Source organism: Siniperca chuatsi, linkage group LG10, assembly GCF_020085105.1.
Source record: "Siniperca chuatsi isolate FFG_IHB_CAS linkage group LG10, ASM2008510v1, whole genome shotgun sequence".
Taxonomy (NCBI): domain Eukaryota; kingdom Metazoa; phylum Chordata; class Actinopteri; order Centrarchiformes; family Sinipercidae; genus Siniperca; species Siniperca chuatsi.
The window spans coordinates 9,400,242-9,420,390 of NC_058051.1; the positions used below are offsets into that span (position 1 = coordinate 9,400,242).

Consider the following 20,149-nt stretch of genomic DNA (forward strand, 5'->3'; position numbering starts at 1 on the left):
TAAGAGGACTAGATAGGTTAAAGCGGTTCACTGTGATTGCATGGCAGGGTAAGCTGACCGCATAACATTAACAGAATTACTCACAATGCCACATATCAAATTCTTTCAGAAGAGAAGAAATGCTCTTCCTATTTGGTGAAAAAGTAAGTAATTGTATAAAATTTTATTCTAGACTGGGAGAAAGTTGTTCCCATGTCGGGGCACTGTTTTTTTAAGTTAGAGGCATTTGTCAGCCTTGGCTACACAAGTTCAATTCAATTCAATTTTATTTATATAGGGCCAATTCATAACAGAAGTCCTCTCTTTGCACTTTTCCTATAGAGCAGGTCTAGACCGTATTCTTTAATTAAATTACAGAGACCCAACAAATCAAGTGCCAACAAGTGTGGAACAAACCAGCATTGCCTGTACCTGAAAAAAGTCTGTACTAAAAATGTAAAAAGAAAGAGGGGAGTCGGAAAAAAGTGGAGGCCAATTCCGAAGGCAAAAGAAGAACATCAACAACAGTTCCTTGACATGCTGTCTGCCACTGGAGAACCGAAGGGATATACAGACTCTTTTTAGCCCAGAGTCATAGTTTGAAAATCTTTCAGGCTTTTCTGATGACCAAGGACATTTCGACATGTGGGCTCGAGGAAGCCGGGTTCGAACAGCGGACCTGCCAATTGGTGGATGGCCCGCTCCACCATTAAGCAACAGCCACCCCTATGGGCACTTTGTTGTCCCTGAGGACCAACCACAACTACTACACCCAGGTAATACAATAAATAGCACTTCACAAAGAATTTAATTTCATTTTCTGTTTGTGGTAGTAGTAGGAGGCTATTTGGTACTTTTGTTATTTTACAGGTGCAGCTGCAGATGTATGAAAGCAAACAGCCTATCAGACTTCATCGCCTGAACCCCAAGGCAAACGGTCATCTTCCGTATCCAACGAGATGAAGATTTCATCTGTAATACAGTGGACACCATCAGTCATTTCTGGGCCATGCACATCTACCCTCAGCTGGCGGGAACCGCTTTCTAGGGGACTCTTTTCTGGGCTCAGCTCTTGGGTTTGGAGGGCTTTGGAGTGGAGGGTGTCTAGGGGGGCTCGATTTAAGGTGCCTAGTGTGTAAGGGTTGTTTGGTTGCCGATGTTTTTCATTTCCTATTTTTCTCAGGTCTTTTCTGATGGTCTTGCATTCTTGATCGAACCATTTGTTGGCATTTTGCTTTTTAACAGGCTTCTGTTTTTGTTTTATAAGGTTAGCTTCTAAAACAGTGCAATACTCCTGTGCAATATTTAGTTTTTCCTATTTATTGATATTGATATTATTCATACCTCCATTACTGCTGTGCAATATCTACGTCTCATTATAATCTCAATAAGCTACACTTAACTCGACAGTACATGCAGTTCTACTTATTACTTATATTATTATATTATTACATTGTATTATTATACCGTATTATCATCATCAACCGGTAAACCCACTTGGTACTTCACACTTATTTTATTCTTATACCCACCTGGTACTTAATTTATTTTCTGACCTGTTTTATAGTGTGTTGTATTATATTTTTTGCTAGTACTTTTTCCTGTGTGCACTGACGTAAAGGTGAGCTGCTGTAACAAAGAGTTTCCCTTCAGGGATCAATAAAGTATTTCTGATTCTGATTCTGACATCCTCCTTTGATCTCCATATTAATGTCATGGATGACATGAGGAGGGGTGACTGTCATAGAGAGCAGGGTGAAGACCGCAATGTGGGTGTCAGGGAACTCTTTACTGGCCTGCTCTGCCATCTTCCTCACTGCCTCAGCAGTGTCTTTACGAAGGCTGTGTAGGTAATTTGTTCCTGTGTGGACCACAGGCATTGAGGGCTCATGAGGGTCTCCTTTTTCTTTTTGCCTGACCTGTGGTGCTGCAGCACTTTCTTACCAGGAAAAAGCTTGTCTGTGTCCAGGAATTTCCCATTAGTCAGCAAACACACCACTTTTGGGGCTTCCTCTTCAGGCTGAGTGGAGGGAAGCTGGCATGGGCAGTGCTGGCTGCTGGCAGTTGGCTGTGTGGATGTATCAGCAGGTGCCAGGGTGTTGTTACAATGAGTGCAGAGCAGAGAGGGTGGGACAGAGACAAGGCAGGGGTTTGGGACATTGGCAGGGAGAGTCTGTGTCTCTGTACTTGTCATTGGTTGGACTTGCCTGTTGAAGCTCCTTTCTCTATAACTGAGCACAGAGCACACTGTTCTCCTGTTTGAGTGCCTCTAGACTTCCTCTGAGGTCAGATGCCAAGGCCTGGTTGTCTCTCCTTCAGCTGATTGGTGGTGCTGGCAGGTGTGGGAGGGGCAGAGATGGACAAGGTGGTGGGGTTCCCTAATGGGCTCTCATCATCTTCACTGTCAGAGAGGACATTGATACTCTTGGTGTCCACCTCAGCTTTCAACAGGGGAAATGCATCTTTAAAAAATGACTCCAGGTGTGCTTCATTCCCTCGACCATGATCTTTCCTTTGGTGTAGTATGTGATTGTAAGCAGGGGTCATCCTTGTCAAGGTGTTCATCTTTACAGATCTGCCTCCTGAGCCGATGCCCTCGCTGGATACATATGCATAATTGCTGCACAGAGTATCTCTCCAGGCGTAGATGGAATCAGTGAAGAATATGAGGTTGTTCTTCTTCTTTTCTTCTTTTTGTTGGACGTAGTAAGTGAAGAGGACCTCTGGGAGTGTCTTCTTGTGTTTCTCCCTAGCTGTTCCACTCTCTCATTTAGCAGGGTACTGAATCTCCTTGCTCTCTACTGAGAGCTGTGCTGTGCTTCCTTCTGATCAGTTTCCATAGCGACGACTTGTTTACTCCAAGGGGAGCTAGGCTAACAATTTACTTTGCAAACTTTTATAGCCTACAAACACTGGCAAAAAACTGAACTATGGATCCTTTAATTTTTCTTCTTGTCTTTATAAAGTAATTCTTCTGTTAGCTTCTTTAGTGCAGTTTCTTCTTCGGGATGTTGGTGATAGTAGCAGGTAGCAACCTGCTCCCTGTGTGAAACTGGTATGTCACTCAGTGCAGCATCTTCAGTGGGCTCAGTGAGAGAAGCTTCACTGGTGGTAGACGCTTCAGTGGGCTCAGTGTTTGCCTTCTTTTGGCTGACAGGACCTTATTATCAACACCAGCCTGTCTTTCTGCCTCTTAAAAGAAAGTTTTTTCTTGCCACTGTCTCCAGAGTGCTTGCTCTTGGAAGGAATTGTTGGGTCTGTGTAAATAATATTATAAAGACTATGATCTAGACCTGCTCTGTAGGAAAAGTGCAATGAGATAACTTCTGTTATGAATTTGCACTATATAAATTATTTATAAATTGATTCGCTTGTGCTAAGCTAGGCTAAACACATCGTCGACCAATCTCTACTGAATGTACAGAGACGAAACTGAATGTTTTCTTTATCCATCACCTGGCAAGCTAACAAACAAGCATATTTCCAAAAATGTCAGAGCATTCCAATGAACACTATTTATTCCCATAGTGGCGGCAACAGTACAGCACCTGGGAACATCTCCAGTCTTGCCCCAGAAAAATGACAGAAGAACCCCTAACACCTGTCATAGAGGACAGTCCTGCAGTCCTGTGAGCACTGTCATCATTTCATAACAAGAAATAGCTTTACAGCCCTGGAATCCAGCCACAATACTTATAACTTATCACAATGTGTCAAACATGTACAGGTATAGTATAGGCAGATACAAACTAAATTTAGAGGATGTTACGAATCAAGTAATTTGCTTCGTGTCTATATATAAAACCATTACGTGTGAAAGAGAGAGAGAGAGAGCCACTGGCATGACAGCTGTACAGGCTGTGATCATCAATATGCCATCTATCTTTGGATAAGTGAGTGAGTGAGTGAGTGAGTGAGTGAGTGAGTGAGTGAAAGAGAGAAAGAAAGAGATGGAATGTGATTAATTCCCACAATCCTTGGCATCTCATTTGGCAGTTGAAAAAGTATGATCTCACCTCAAATATCACCAACCATCCCATCCATGCCTTCATGCATACATACAGTTACACAAACCCATCATCAAGTCACTCATGAAATTAAAATTAATAATCCACTAAAATATGTCCGATCGGCCCTGATACCAATACTTTGGCTAAGGACATCTCTAGTAGATTTCAAAACCTAAAAGAGCAAAAGGTGTAAATAATGGATTAGACAGTGTGTTTGTCCACTCTAATGTAAGCTGCAAACGGTAGCATGCCTGGTTCACTAGCTTACTTCCTATAGTAGTAACTATTTTCCAAGAGAATGGGCTAACTACATTATTTTGTAGAGAGATGCAGGAGAAACACATTACTGGAACTCAGTACAACAACTAAACTAAATCCCTGGTCTTGTTCAGACAAATATACCAGATACTGCTGTTTCCCCATCTTCAATCAAATGACTGTGTGTGTTCTCTTGTGTGTCTATCTTTGTCAGGACCAGTTGAGAGTGAGGATATTTTTGGAAAGTGAGGACATTTAGTCCGATCTTCACTTCTTCAAAATGCCTTTGCCTTTTTGAATGTTATGGTTAAGGTTAGACACTAGCGAATGTATCTCAATTAGAGTCCTCACAGCTATAGCAGTATATACTAGGGGTCGACCAATAGGTCTTTTTCAGGGCCACAGAGTTAAAAGAGTGACCACGCGCTGACATATGCTTAAATTATTACAGCACAAATATGCTTCATTTATTACAGCAAAACAGCTTTGGAAAGCCTTTAAGTTGGTTTCAATTATTTAAATGTTACAGTGTTCCTTGTATCCCGGGAATGTGTATTTGCTTTCTCCCCCTGAGAGGGATGGAAAGGCACACACTGATAGGCACACTGTGTGTATTGTTAGTTCAGGGTCTATTGTCCCTGCATCAAAATTAGCATGTTGACTCAAATCTTCACATTCTTTTTATATGGTTAATTAAACATATCAATCAAAGGATACTAAAGGACAGTACCCACCCCAGCCACAGCCTATTCACCCTGCTGAGAGAGACGGAAGTATCCGCTAACGTACCACCAGACTACAGAGCAGCTTTTTCCGTCAGGCTGCGAGACTACTAAATTCATCCTCAGCACTCCACTATGTAAAATAGTTTTAATTTCTATGACTTATTTATTCACTGATCTACTGGTTGTTTATTTTTTGAATAGCTTAAAAGGGAACTACAAAACAAAATCTCATTATAAAACCCTGTGTTTTATAATGATCAATAAATCTATCTTGTATCTTGAATTAATGTACATTTCATTTTACATTGCAAACTCATTTCCTTTGTTCCTTGTTTCATGAGTTCACAGTGCTGTCTGCTGTTAACTTCCAGGCCACATTTTGGAATGTGGGAGTATTAGGTCAATGTGAGGCCTATCCCTTCGTATATTGGCCACTTGTCACTTAACTTTCCATTAGTGTCCCCATTCAGTCCTGGCAGGGTCTTTTTCATGACCCAGAGGTCATGTGAACAGCAAAATCAGAAAATGTTCACTCATTTCTCAATGAGAGAGGTAAAATTGTTCATCATTATCATCACGCTACACTCCTTATTTGGGCAACCAGCAACTAGCAATGCTAAACACATCCTGGACCACTCTTTATACTGAGGTCACAGAGAAACTTATATCTATCTAATCATCTAACACCTGGTAAGACAAAAAAACAAGCGACCTGTTCATTCAAATTACAAACAAACTTATTTTCTCACTTGAATTGTCAGATAGTTTATAGTCAGCCCATTAAGGCAAACACAGAACTGACTCTCTCTGGAAATGTGGTGAAGTACAACTACTGTGTTGACATCATGAGAATCCAACAACTATTTCCTCTGTGTGTGTGTGTGTGTGTGTCTGTGGTGTGTGTTTGTGTCCAGATGTCTGTAGCCTGTGGGAATGAGAACAGTGTGTGGTAGTACAGGAAATTATGTCAGATATTCTCATGGAGATTCTGCCGGCAATAACCCTGCTGAACTCCTGAAACAAACACACACACACTCACAAAGTCACATGCAAGCTGATACACACAAGATTTCTAAAACAACGCAAATAAGAGCATGTGATGTACATAAGGATATGTTTTTGTATATTCAAATTTTTGTATATACAAAATATTCATGTGATAAACACATTTACACAAACACACAATCTTTCTATTTCTCCATTTCAATCAGTTCTCATTCTATCTTTTCTCCATCTGTCTTTATCAGTCTCACCAGCCCCCGTATTCTCTCTAGAAGAGCACTAAAGGTCACGGGACAGGGAGAGAGGAGCAAAATTAAGGGTAGTCAAAGTCTGAGTGAGGGAAAAGAGGGAGTGAGAGAGTTTGTGTGTGTTCCAGTGTGCCAGTCTGTGTGTGCATTTGCATATGAGCAAGTCATCAAATCAGGGCCTTAAAGCATCAACCGTAGTTAAGCCAATTACGGTTGGAAGGATAAGTTGATTTGAACAATAACAAGTTTTATATGTATTCAAAATATAAAAGTTCCTTCTGTCACATAGCATCCAGCTTTTCTGCAGCCATTCACAGTAATCACACCTAAAGGACTGAAGTCAGTGGTTCCCAACTTTTGTCTTGTAACACCTTAATACACAGAAAGGTCTACTGGTCCTCTCAGTGTTGTGCACTAGCATTTATCACCACATTTTGATGTCCACGTTTTTTATCACTTAACAGCTAAGCTGGAATGTTATTTTTCAGTAGAACTGAATCAGTTGGTGTTGGCTACATGGTGTAACTTGACCTGCCATCTCAGCCTTTGGCCCTGGTGGCAAGAAAACACAATCAGCAATGTGTTGTGAGAGGTCAGGTTTGTCTCCCTGCAGTGTGTATATTTTCAGTATCCTGTGTTTAAGATCCCCCTTTGCTAATGCAGTCAACAGATGCAGGCTTTACTTGTTTTTTAATCAAGCTTTGTCTTTCTATTTTTTCCATCATTTCTGACATCAATCTCCCACTCCTTTTCCCAACGCAACAGCTACTAAAGATTTAAATTAAAGTCAGACCTCCATTCAAATCAACTTATCCTTCTTGAATACCTGAATACATTGTTTTCACCTCTTCCATTTTTGTTTCTGTTTCTTCCTTTGATTTTTATTATTTTCTCCTTTTTTGCATTTCTCTTTTTTCTACGTTTTCTTTCATCCTCCCACTATGATTGGATAATTTGAATTTTCAAACAGACACCAATTCCCTTTTTTCCTTTCAGACACACCCTCAGAGACACAGGATGTACGCTCATCCTTTTCCCTCCTTCCTTCTTCCAAAACAACCAGATGCTGAGAGACAGACAACAACAGCAGGCGGAAAGCCCTGTGTGTGACATCACAGTCTCACTTTCACACCCTCTATCTATCTCTTAGAGGGTTTCAAGGCCCCATTGTATCGTCTATCACATGGAAAATGTTGGAGGAATGCCGTGAATAGTCCATGTCAGTGTGATAAAAACACACACACAAACACACAAAAGCAGTCAGTGTGTTTGTGTATAACTGGCCTTTACCAGGGATTCCCGGAGTGATTGGGATGACTGCCGTCTATGCATGTGTTTTTTTCTTTAGGTGTGAGAAGGTTTTCGGTATAAGCAGGTTTTGGTGCAAAATTGGAATGATAGATTCTAGTGATGTTACGTTCGTGAACGATCCGATTCTTTTCAACAGCTTTTGGTATGAATGAAGGGAACTGAGTCGTACTTGGTGAGAGCCATTCTTTTTATCCAAATTTCACAGCCTGCCCTAAATCCACTCCCCTTTATGTGAACAGTGTACCAGTAATGTTACCACTCTAGCCACAAACCGTCTGCCACTCACAGCGGAATAGTGGGTCCACTTGATTACTATCCCAGCGTACTCCGTGTCGCATTAGCTCAAGCCAAGGCAACTTTATTTACATAACACATTTCATACAGAGGGTAAATTTAAAGTAGTAAATTCACTGACAAAGCAGAGGGATATGTCGTCACCTTGTGTAATGTTTACAATGCTTATCACTGACATTATGCAATACGAGTAATTTAGTGCTGCTAAACCTAGTCCACACAGAAAGTTTGAATCTGACATCATTAACCTAGAGATTGTTTCGCAGATAAACCTAGTAACCTTAGTTTAAGCTTAAGAACAAATATCTATACTTAGACATTTCGACACAAACTGATTTTTGTTTGTTTTTAACTAAAAGCTCAGAGTGTTTCAGAGTAGAGACTACTTTAACATAAATAAATCAGCTTACAGCCACAATATGATCTTGTTATATTTATGTCTTATTCCAGACATAACTTTCTCTATCCTGATTCTCATATAGTATACTGTATCTATTGCATGAACACAGCTAATCTCAAGCTGTGACAATTTCAGAACTTCTGCATATTCCACACAGAGTTCCATTTAGCCATTTCAGTCAGTCTCTCTCAAACAAACAAACAAACACTTACTTTGACATCTTGCTCCAGTGTTCGTATCAGTTCTCCATCCACCTGCCCTGTTTGAGCCACGCGGAGAGAGCGTCGCTCTGCCTTCCTCAGCCGGTATTGCAGAATGCGGCAGGTCTTATTTGCCTGAGAAACAGAAGCAGTGTGAGTAGATGATACTGTGTGTCTAAGCCATCTTTGTTACTTTGCTTCACTTTATTGTGCCTTCAAGGAAAATTCACCTTGCAGCAGCCATTAAAATGCAACAGAAGACATGCAGTACACAAAAACAGTAGGGCAATGTATTTGTTGCTTTTTATTTTGAGCAGCTTAAGCCTTTGTCTCAAATGTAAAAACTGAAACTCTTTTCATTTTCAATGTCCATGATGCACCTGGCTTTGCATAGCACCATTTTGAAAGATGACATTTAGATGATTGATTGCCCACTATCTCACTTGCCTGTTTCAAAACATTTTGCAGCCTCTGCCTGTTTTATACATGTAAAGTTCCAAACCAAGATATCACAGAAAATGAGAACACATATTCAGTGTGTGCTTTCATTTAGTCAGTCTGTCCGCCCACAGTTGTACCTGCTCCAACTGCTGCCGTAGTTCCTGCAGCTGGTAGACGTCTTCCTCCATGTACATGTCCCTCAATTCCAGCATCTCAGACCTCAACTCCTCCATCTCATCCTGGAGACAGTGAAGATGAAGAGTGTATAAGTGTATCTGTCATTTTAACATTAAATATTATTACTCCTCCAATAACCTGCAGAAAAAGAAAGTAATAATTATCAAACCCCACTGGATTACCTTATCACAGAATTAGAACTGGAAGACAAACTGTAGGTTCTGCAGTCCAAAAATGCATGTGGGCCAGATGGCATCTTAAATGAGATGTTAAAATTGTCATAGTTTTGGGGGTTTGTCTTCTTTCCTGTATTATTTTGAAGTGCTTGCCTCTTCTCGTGTGTCTTGTTGTTTTACTTCCTGTCTTTGTTTGCTTTTCCCTCCAGTTTAGATTGTTTGGCCCACCCTGATTAATTGCACCTGTTTCTCGTTGTCTCTCCTACCTAAGTGTATGTAGTCTTTATTTAGAGTTTTTCCCTTTGTTCAGTGTCAGTTCACCATTGTCATTATTGTTTGCATTTGCACGTGGTTTCCCTTCTGTTCAGTTTGGACTTTTCTTCTCTTCCTTGTCGACCTTGCATGGGTTTTTGGATTTTGTACCTTGCCTGCTCTGCCTCGAAGTCTGCGTTTGGGTCCTATTCCCTTGTGTTCCCTATTTCCCTACATGACACTCATACGACAAAAATATACCAACCAAAAATACAAATTGGCCATCCTAAAGATTTTCAATTTGGTACTAAGTGTGGGCCATTTCCTTGAAAGCTGGAGTGAAGAGTTGATCACATCCATCTTCAAGAATGGAGGCAAATTCGATCTACAGAGGCATCTGTGTAAGTAGTAACCCGGGGAAGCTATTTGGCAGTATTCTAAATTGAAGAATTATAGATTACCTTAACAAGCACAGAGTCTTAAGCAAAAGTCAGATTGGATTTCTTCTGAATTACAGCACCGCTGACCACACTAATTGATAAATATGTAGATTAAAATAAAGATACAATTTATGAATGCTTTGATTTCTAAAACACTTTTGATTCAGTCTGGCATGAGGGATTACTTTTAAACTAATAGAAAGTGATATTGGGGGGGGTCATTTGATGTAATTAAATCAATATATGAAAATAGCAAATTGGCTGTCAAAATTGAAGTTAAACACACAGACTTCTTCCCACAGGGTAGAGTACCCCACACTCTTCAATGTTTATATTAATAATTTTGTTTATATTAATTATTATTAGAACAATCACCAGCACCTGGTCTCACTCTTCAAGACACAGAAATAAAGTGTCTATTTTATGCAGATGACCTTGTCATACTGTCTCCTACTAAATAAGGTATTCAGCAGAGCCTGGTCCTTCTCCATTACTACTATCAGATCTGGGCCCTGACAGTTAACATGAAGGAGACCAAAATTATCACCTTCCAAAAAAAGATTTTAGAGGTTACAGAGAAATGACCCAACATTTAAAATAGGTGTAACCCAAACAGAACAAACAAATACCTTCCACAGGTAACTCTGCTGTTTACGTTCAAATTCCAATTAAGACATGGTTCAAAAATGTTTTAAACAGGTATAGAATCGATTGCATTGTACGGCAGTGAGGTATGGGACACCTTACTGCAAAATGAAAAGGAGTGACCCTGCCTGTTACCATTATAAAGCCCTTGCCTACCAAGAGATGAACATAGAAAGGAGTCCCCTCAGCAAACTGGTCCTGAGGCTGGATGACCTTTCACCTTCTGACATGACAAACCCCAGCCAGCCTCAGGGCAGTTACACAATCACTCAGAAGATTAGACCTAACCAAATTATAACTAAAGAAAAAGAAAAATACATCACCTATTTGAAAGATATTACACACTCACAACACAAATTAGAAACATATTTAGCCCTAAACAGACAGTATACTGTGGCAGACTACCTAACCACAGTAACTGATAAGAACCTGAGAAAGACATTGACAGTGTACAGACTGAGTGACCACAGTCTGGCAATAGAGAAGGGCAGACACAGGCAGACCTGGTTGCCCAGAGAGGACAGGCTGTGCTGTCACTGTGAAGAGGTAGCTCTAGAGACAGAATTACATTTTTAACAAAATGTCAAAAGGAACGGAAATATTAGGGAGGAATTCTTTCAAAACTTTTAAAAGACTGTCTGACCGAAAGGGAGAAATGACCCCTCCTTCTGGGGGAAAAGAGAGAATGTGCAGTGTTGGCTGCTAAAAATGTCACTTCCTGCCACAACAAAAGAGACAACCAGTAGGACAGAGATATATAGACAAATATATTTGCACTTACCATCTCTGCCACCATCTCCTTTTTTCTTTTTTTTAAATATGTATTTTATTCTTTGATCAGTAGACACTTGTTTTTGTTTGTCTTGCATTGTTACAATCACATTGACATTTGACAATACTAACCTCAGAATCAGAATCAGAATCAGAAATACTTTATTGATCCCCGTAGGGAAACTCTTTGTTACAGTAGCTCGCCTTTACGTCAGTGCAAACAGGAGAAAACGATATTATACACTATAAACAGGTCAGAAATAAATAAATTAAGTAACATGTTGGTATAAGTATAAGATAAACTAAGTGTCGAGTACCAAGTGGGTTTACTGGTAGATGGTGAAGTACAGTATAAATACAATGTCACTAATTATGTAATAAATAATAGTAAAAGCGGAGGTGCATGTACTGTCGAGAGTAATTGAGGTATATCCGTAACAATAAATAAGAAAAACTAACAAGGGAAAACTAATATTGCACTTGAGGAGTAAACAGAATATTGCACAATTATTATTAATTATGGCGGAGATGTAATGCTCAATGACCAGTTTAGTGACCTAGGGTCAAACAGACTAATCCTTAGAGGGAGGAGTTAAATAGTTTGATGGCCACAGGCAGGAATGACTTCCTGTGGCGCTCTGTGGTGCTCTTTGGTGGGATGAGTCTTCCGCTGAAGGTGCTCCTTTGTTTAGCCAGCACGTCATGGAGCGGGTGGGAGACACTGTCCAAGATGGCGTGTAGTTTGGCCAGCATCCTCCTCTCTGACACCACCGCCAGAGAGTCCAGCTCCACCCCACAATGTTACTGGCCTTACGGATCAGTTTGTTCAGTCTGTTTGCGTCCCGCTACCTTTAGCCTGCTGCCCCAGCATGCAACAGCATACAGGATAGCACTGGCCACCACAGACTCATAGAACATCTTCAGCATTGTCCGGCAGATGTTGAAGGACCTCAGCCTCCTCAGGAAATAGAGGCGGCTCTGGCCCTTCCTGTAAACAGCCTGAGTGTTCTTGGTCCAGTCCAGTTTGTTATCTAAGTATACTCCCAGGTACTTGTAGTCCTCCACAATGTCCACACTGACCCCTGGATGGAAACCGGGTCACTGGTGCCTTGGCCCTCCGTAGATCCACAATCAGCTCCTTTGACTTTGTCGCATTGAGCTGCAGATGGTTCTGCTCGCACCATGAAACAAAGTTACCCACCACAGCCCTGTACTCCGTCTCATCACCACCGCTGATACATCCCACCACAGCAGAGTCATCAGAAAACTTCTGAAGGTGGCAGGACTCTGTGTGGTGGCTGAAGTCCGTGGTGTAGATGGTGAAGAGGAAGGAGAGAGGACAGTCCCCTGAGGGGCCCCAGTGTTGCTGACCACGCTGTCTGACACACAGTGCTGCAGCCGCACGTGCTGTGGTCTGCCAGTCAGGTAGTCCACAATCCAGGACACAAGGGGGCGTCCACCTGCATCGCTGCCAGCTTCTCCCCAGCAGGGCAGGCCGGATGGTGTTGAAAGCACTGGAGAAGTCAAAAACATGATCCTCACCGTGCTTGCCGGCCTGTCCAGGTGGGTGTGGATGCGGTTAAGCAGGTAGATGATGGCGTCCTCAACTCCCAGCCGGGGCTGGTAGGCAAACTGAAGGGGGTCCAGGAGGGGTCTGACGATGGGCCGCAGCTGTTCCAGCACTAGTCTCTCCAGGGTCTTCATTATGTGGGAGGTCAGTGCCACCGGTCTGTAGTCCTTGGAGCCACTGGGACGTGGCGTCTTCGGCACAGGAAGCGAGGCAAGATGTCTTCCACAGAATGGGGACCCTTTGAAGACTCAGGCTCAGGTTGAAGACGTGTTGAAGGACTCCACAAAGCTGGGGGCACAGGCTTTTAGCACCCGGGGCTAACGCCATCGGGGCCTGCAGCCTTGTTCGAGTGGAGCCTCATCAGCTGTCCTCTCACCTGGTCAGCAGTCAGGCACACAGCAGAAGTTACAGGTGGGGAGGGGGAGTCGTCGGTCTGGAGAGGGCCGTTAGCCTGATGGGAGGGGGGGCAGAGTACTCAGAGGAGCTTGAGGGCCGACAGCAGCTGAGTTAGAGGGGGATGACCAGGAGCCGGTGTGTCGAATCTGTTAAAGAACAGATTCAGTTCGTTGGCCCTGTCCAAGCTGCCTTCAACTCCTCTGCTGCCAGTCGGTCTGAAGCCAGTGATGGTCTTCATGCCGCTCCAGACCTCCCTCATATTGTTCTGCTGGAGTTTCGCTCCAGCTTCCTCCTGTACTTCTCTTTGGCCTCCCTGATTTTCACCTTCAGGTCGGCCTGGATTGCCCTCACCTCCTCCCTATTACCATCAGTAAAGGCCCTCCTCTTGGCATTTAGAATGTCCTTGATGTCTTTTGTTACCCACGGTTTGTTATTTGGGTAACAATGGACCGTCTTGGTTGGGACATTGCTGTCCACACAGAAGTTAATGTAGCCAGTGATGCACTCAGTGAGCCCGTCAATGTCCTCTCCATGAGGCTCACAGAGTGCATCCCAGTTTGTCACTTCGAAACATTCCTGCAGTGTCTCATAGGCCTCCCCTGACCATCTCCTCACTGTCCTTGTGGTCGCAGGCTGCCTTTTAACTAGAGGCACATAGCAGGGTTTAAGGTGAACCAGGTTGTGGTCTGACCTACCCAGAGGGGGGAGGGGAGAAGAGCTGTATGCATCCTTAACGTTGGCATACAGCAGGTCCAGTGTCCTCTCCTCCCTAGTAGGACAGCTCACATACTGGGTGAAATTAGTCAGTGTTGTTGAAACACTGACATGGTTGAAGTCACCGAGATTAAAATGAGTGCACTCGGGTGTTGAGTCTGTAGATGTGCTATGGCGGTGTGAATGGCGTTGCGCGCCGATGCCGGGTTAGCAGAGGGGGGGATGTAAACAGCCACAACAATGGCATGTGAAAATTCCCGTGGCAGATAATATGGCCGGAGTCCCACAGCTAACAGTTCAATGTCCGGGCTACAGATACTCTGCTTGGTGGTAATGTGACCAGGGTTACACCATCTGTTGTTAACTAGAACAGCAAGCCCGCCGCCTTTCCGCTTACCGCTCCCGGTGTGATCCCTGTCGGCCCGAACAGTCTGAAAGCCGTCGATGGAAACGTTATGGTCCGGGATATCCTGGTGTAGCCATGTCTCAGAGAAGCACATCAAACTACACTCACGGAACTCCGTCTGACTCCGGGCTAACGCCGTTAGCTCGTCCATAAGTTAAAAGTTGGAAAAAGTAAGACGACGAGACGGAGCTACAGCAACAGGCAGCATGCGGGCTGGCGCATGCGCATGCACACATGCACACTATATATATATATATATATATATATATATATATATATATATATATATATATATATATATATATATATATATATATATATATATATATATATATATATATATATATATATATATAAAAATTGTGCTTTGGCAACATATGTCAAATGTCATGCCATGTGTTTCTAATTTAAATAAACCCTTTGGCAGACTGAAACTGGCAGTGAGCTTCCCCTTTGCTTGCAAGGAAAAGAGCCAGAAGAAAGGAAAAGGGGAAAAGAAAAAGGGGAGGAGAGATTGATAGATGGATATAGAGATGTCTCCAAGCTGGTTTGTTTATCCGCATGGAAGCGTTAGAGGCCTATTGAATTGAAAGAGCTGTTATGTATTGTAGAGACTTATAACTGAGCATCTCTGACTGTAACTCAGTGCCGACAGCATTATGTGCACATATGTGGGTCATAAAGGGAATACTGTAATGTTTGATAAGAGTCATTATAGCGTTTAGCATCTTTGTCATAAATGCAAGACAATCATCAAAAAAATCATCTTCCATTAACCTTGTTACGATTGTAATCCATCCCATCAATCACTGCTCGCTGTCATTAGCCACCACATCTTCGTGTTCATCATCCTCATCATCAGGATCACCATTAAAACAATTAGTATCTTCTTAAAATGAACTGCTATGTAATAATAGTAGCGGACGCCAACAGACTCAACAAACTGATCCGTAAGGCCAGTGACATTGTGGGGGTGGAGCTAGACTCTCTGGCGGTGCTGTCAGAGAGATGCTGGCCAAACTACATGCCATCTTGGACAGTGTCTCCCACCCACTCAATGACGTGCTGGTCAAACACCCTAAGTCACTAAACTGGACATTGATCATTACATCTCTGCCATACTTGAAATAATTCTGCAATATTCTGTGTAATATTCCTGTGCAATATTTAGTTTTTCCTATTTATTGATATTGTTATTATTCATACCTCCATTACTGCTGTGCAATATCCACCGTCTCATAATAATCTCAATAAGCTACACTTAACTCGACAGTACATGCACTACTACTTATATTATTACATTGTATTATTATACCGTATTATCATCATCAGTACTTCACACTTATACCCACCTGGTACTTAATTTATTTTCTGACCTGTTTATTGTATTATATTTTTTGCTAGTACTTTTTCCTGTGTGCACTGATGTAAAGGCGAGCTGCTGTAACAAAGAGTTTCCCTTCAGGGGATCAATAAAGTATTTCTGATTCTGATCTGATTATTCATTCAACTCAGATAAAAGGAGTCATAAGAAATAAAGATATACATGCTGTAAGTAGCAGAATGGTGTACTAATATATGATACTGTATTGATTCTCCTTTCTCTCTCCCAACCAGGAAGTAGTACAAAGGAGGTCAAAGGGTTAGGTTATTAGATTATCTCAGAGGAGACTCTCAACCATCCCTGCAGGGAAATTGAGAGCAAAGGAAAAGAAATTCCTACACAAAAATATGAAGTAAAAAAACATCTGAACAAAAGTTTTCAAAAATTATGGAAGAATTGAAATACCACTCAAAAGTAAGCCAGTACATATGATTACAGTAATGTTTACTACCTCTCTTGGAGACATATTAGACATGAATTATTAATTTCAGCCTGATAGAATTAATTGCATCATTGCTCTGAATCATATTTGAGGTGCAGCTCTTGTATTAGAGTGTGTGCCTGCACTGGAGTGAACCACACCCCGCTAAAAAAAGTCTGGGTCGCTGGGACAGCAGGCAGGGTGTTACACAATGATGTGCTTCCAAGAGTGGGGTAATGTGTGTGTACTGTGCTACACATTCAATTTTATTTATATAGCACCAGTTCATAACAGAAGTTATCTCAGTCAGAGCAGGTCTAGACCGTACTCCATATAATGTACTCCATATAATTCCCACCATGAGCAAGCATTTGGCAACAGAGACAAGGGAAAACTCATTTTTACCAGCAGAAACGTTGAGCAGAACCTAGGCTCAGGATGGGCAGCCATCTGCCTCGACTGTTGGGTGGCGGGGTGGGTGGGTGGGTAGGTATGTTAGAGAAAAGAGAACATACAGTACAATGCAAATTCCACACAGATTTAAAATAGTAATATGGTAATGATAATAAAAAATAATAATGATAGCAATGATAATAATAATACTACTAAGACTAAAAATAATAATTGTAGAAGCGGGTGTTGAGCAGGAACATGGGGGCAGTAGGCGGCCTGCAATCATAGATCCAGACTCTACTCTGGAAGGAAAGACATGAGAAAGCACAAAACTACAGGAGATAATGCATGTTAACTCGACATCATCTAATTGTCGAATGTTGTGTGTTGTGGTATATGGACCCAAATGCAGACGACCAGGAAGCGTAATGAGGTTAAGTAGCCAGAAGGCTACAGTGTTTATTGAGGGTGATGTGGTTGACAGGCAGGTACAGGCAGACTGGTAAGCTGACAGGTAAACAAACAGGCAAAAGGCAGATCAGTTACCGGCTGGTAGTGGTAGGAGCAGGGAAGTGAGTCCAAGGTGGTAAATCAGTTCAAATAGGGAGCAGGCAAGTTACAAAATACAGGATCCAGCCAAGGTCCAAGGGAGACAAAGAATAAAAAAAAAAAAAAAAAAACAGAACTCACAGTAAAACTGCCGGGGAATTGGGCACTGGAACCAGGTGCAACAAAAAGTGCACCAAACGGCGACACACACAAAGGTCAGGAACACTCACAAGACAGGAACAAAAAGTGAAGGAAGGAATCACTCAGCAGAAACAACACCATGTATAACAACGATGACCCAACACTGAACAAAGACAGAGACGCAGACTAAATACCCTAGGGGAGGTGCAACTACAAGACACAGGTGCAAACAATCAAGGAAGGACCAACAATCAAAACTGGAGGGAAAACAAAGACAGGAAGTAAAAACCACAAGCTACACCAGGGAAGGAACACACTACAAAATAAAACAGGAAGTGACAACTAAACTACCACATTAATGGGATAAGAATGCATACAGATGGAGAGGAGAGAGGAGCTCAGTGCATCATGGGAAGTCTCCCGGCAGTCTAGGCCAGGTCTAGTAGAATAGGGCACAGCTGACCCAGCCCTAACCATAAGCCTTATCAATAAGGAAAGTCTTAAGCCTACTCTTAAATACTGGGATGGTGTCTAACTCCCGAACCCAAACTGGAACCTGATTCCACAGGAGAGGAGCTTGATAGTTGAAGGCTCTGGCTCCCATTCTACTTTTGGAGACTCTAGGAACCACAAGTAACCCTGCATTCTGGGAGTACAGTGTTCTAGTGGGGTAATAGGGTACCATATGCTCTTTAGGATATGATGGTGCTTGACCATTAAGGGCTTTGTAGGTGAGGATTTTAAATTATATTCTGGATTTTACAGGGAGCCAGTGCAGAGAACCTAACATGGGAGACATATGATCTCTTTTCCTAGTTTTTGTCAGTACACATGCCACAGCATTTTGGATCAACTGTAGAGTCTTAAGGGACTTATTCGGGCAGCCTGATAATAAGGAATTGCAATAATCCAGCCTAGAAGTAACAAATGCACGAACTAGTTTTTCTGCATCATTTTGAAACAGGATGTGCCTGATTTTTGCAATGTTGCATAGGTGAAAAAAGGCAGTCACTGAAGTTTGTTTTATGTGGGAGTTAAAGGACATATCCTGATCAAAGATAACTCAGAGGTTCCTTATGATGGTGCTGGAGCCCAGGGCAATGCCATCTAGATTCACTATATCTTTAGATAATGTGTTTTGGAGGTGTTTGGGACCAAGTACAATAACTTAAGTTTCATCTGAGTTTAATATCAGAAAATTGCAAGTCATCCAGGTGTTTATGTCCTGAAGGCATGCTTGAAGTTTTGCTAACTGACTGGTTACACCTGGCTTGATCGATAGATATAATTGGGTATCATCTGCACAACAATGAAAGTTTATGGAGTGTCTCCTAATAATATTGCCTAAAGGAAGTATATATATAAGGTGAATAGAATTGGTCCAAGCGCAGAACCTTGTGGAACTCTTTGGCATGCATTGAGGATTTATCCTTAACAGGTAAAACTTGAGACTGATCTGATAGATAGGATTTAAACCAGCTTAGTGTGGTTCCTTTTATGCCAATTAAATGTGCCAGTCTCTGTAATAGGATGTGATGGTCAATGGTGTCGAATGCAGCACTAAGATCTAACAAGACAAGTACAGAAACAAGTCCTTTGTCTGATGCAATTAGAAGGTCATTTGTAATTTTCACCAGTGCTCTCTCTGTGCAGTGATGCACTCTAAATCCTGACTGAAAATCCTCAACTCATAAACTATTATTTAGAAAGTCACACAACTGATTGGCGACTGCTTTCTCAAGGATCTTAGAGAGAAAGGGGAGGTTAGATGTAGGTCTATAGTAGGCTAAAACTCCTGGATCAAGAGTCTTTTTTTAAGAAGGGGTTTAATTACAGCAAATTTAAAGGACTGTGGTACAAAGCCTGTTAATAAAGACAGATTGATCATATCTAGTAAAGAAACACTAAGGGTAAAACTTCTTTAAGCAGCACGTTGGGATGGGGTCTAGGAAACAGGTTGATGGCTTAGAAGAAATCACTGCTATAAATAAAATAACTAAATGCTGTAATGAAAGCGCAGAGAAGTATGACTACAACTCTGCCTCCTGGTCTCAAATCTTGGGTTGTCATGGTTTTGGTCCACTAATAAACTCGGCCAGATTTCTACACTGTAAAAAAAATCCTAATTTTATGGAAAACAACAATACATTTTTACAGTTTTTAAATTGTATACAAATAAAAATGTAAAATGACTAATTATCTGTAATTAAATATGTAGCTCATTGTATAAAGGTTTATTTCTATACTAATTTAACATTTTTCTTTATAATTTTAAAGGTAAATCTTATTAGTTTTGTATTTATGTGTACTTTTACATCCAAACTCTGTAATTCTGGATACAAATTAAGCAAACTTCATTACAGTGAACATAATACATAGTCTTCTTTAAAGAGTACAATTTTTTGTTCATACACTGCAATGAAAACACCATTTGATCAATCAAAAATATAACAGCCTACAAATAAAATGAAATACACACATTTATTTTCTTTCTTTTAAAACAAGTCGGTCAGTCAACTAGCTATGGCTGTTACCTGGATTATTACCTGAAATATTTGATTATCTGCCTGCAAAATTCATATTTTGAGTGAATTTGAGTTGTGGGATGTCAACAGAGAACAAAAGACTGGAATATGGACACAGAGCAAGGGTCACACAGGATCTGTTTGGTCACCTAAGTAAAGTGAACTTATCCTGCAAAGATATTGGCGATATCAGGTAAGAAAACATTTTCCTTGTTATTTTCTGTAACAAGCTAACATAATGTTATGTTTTATGTTCATGTCCTTAATTTATTCAGCCCAGTTTAAAAATATTTCATTTTAGACAAATAAATACGTAAAAAA

General features: G+C 41.4%; 1 protein-coding gene across 8 annotated transcripts in view; it reads right to left on the reverse strand.

Annotated features, from left to right (window-relative positions):
* soga1 (suppressor of glucose, autophagy associated 1) overlaps positions 1-20,149 on the reverse strand; it is a 144,103-nt gene that overhangs the window by 108,313 nt on the left and 15,641 nt on the right. For 6 of the 8 annotated variants that reach the window (XR_006379430.1, XM_044210314.1, XM_044210311.1 and 3 more), the window contains exons 2-4: positions 16,626-16,679; positions 9,006-9,107; positions 8,440-8,562 (exon numbers count right to left, since the gene is read on the reverse strand). Coding sequence is in view for 7 of the 8 variants with exons in the window: in XM_044210314.1 (XP_044066249.1) it covers positions 8,440-8,562; positions 9,006-9,107; positions 16,626-16,679 (279 nt within the window). In the remaining variant the exon portion in view is untranslated. The remainder of the gene's footprint in view (positions 1-8,439; positions 8,563-9,005; positions 9,108-16,625; positions 16,680-20,149) is intronic. The other 2 variants (XM_044210313.1, XM_044210312.1) reach the window with 1 other exon arrangement.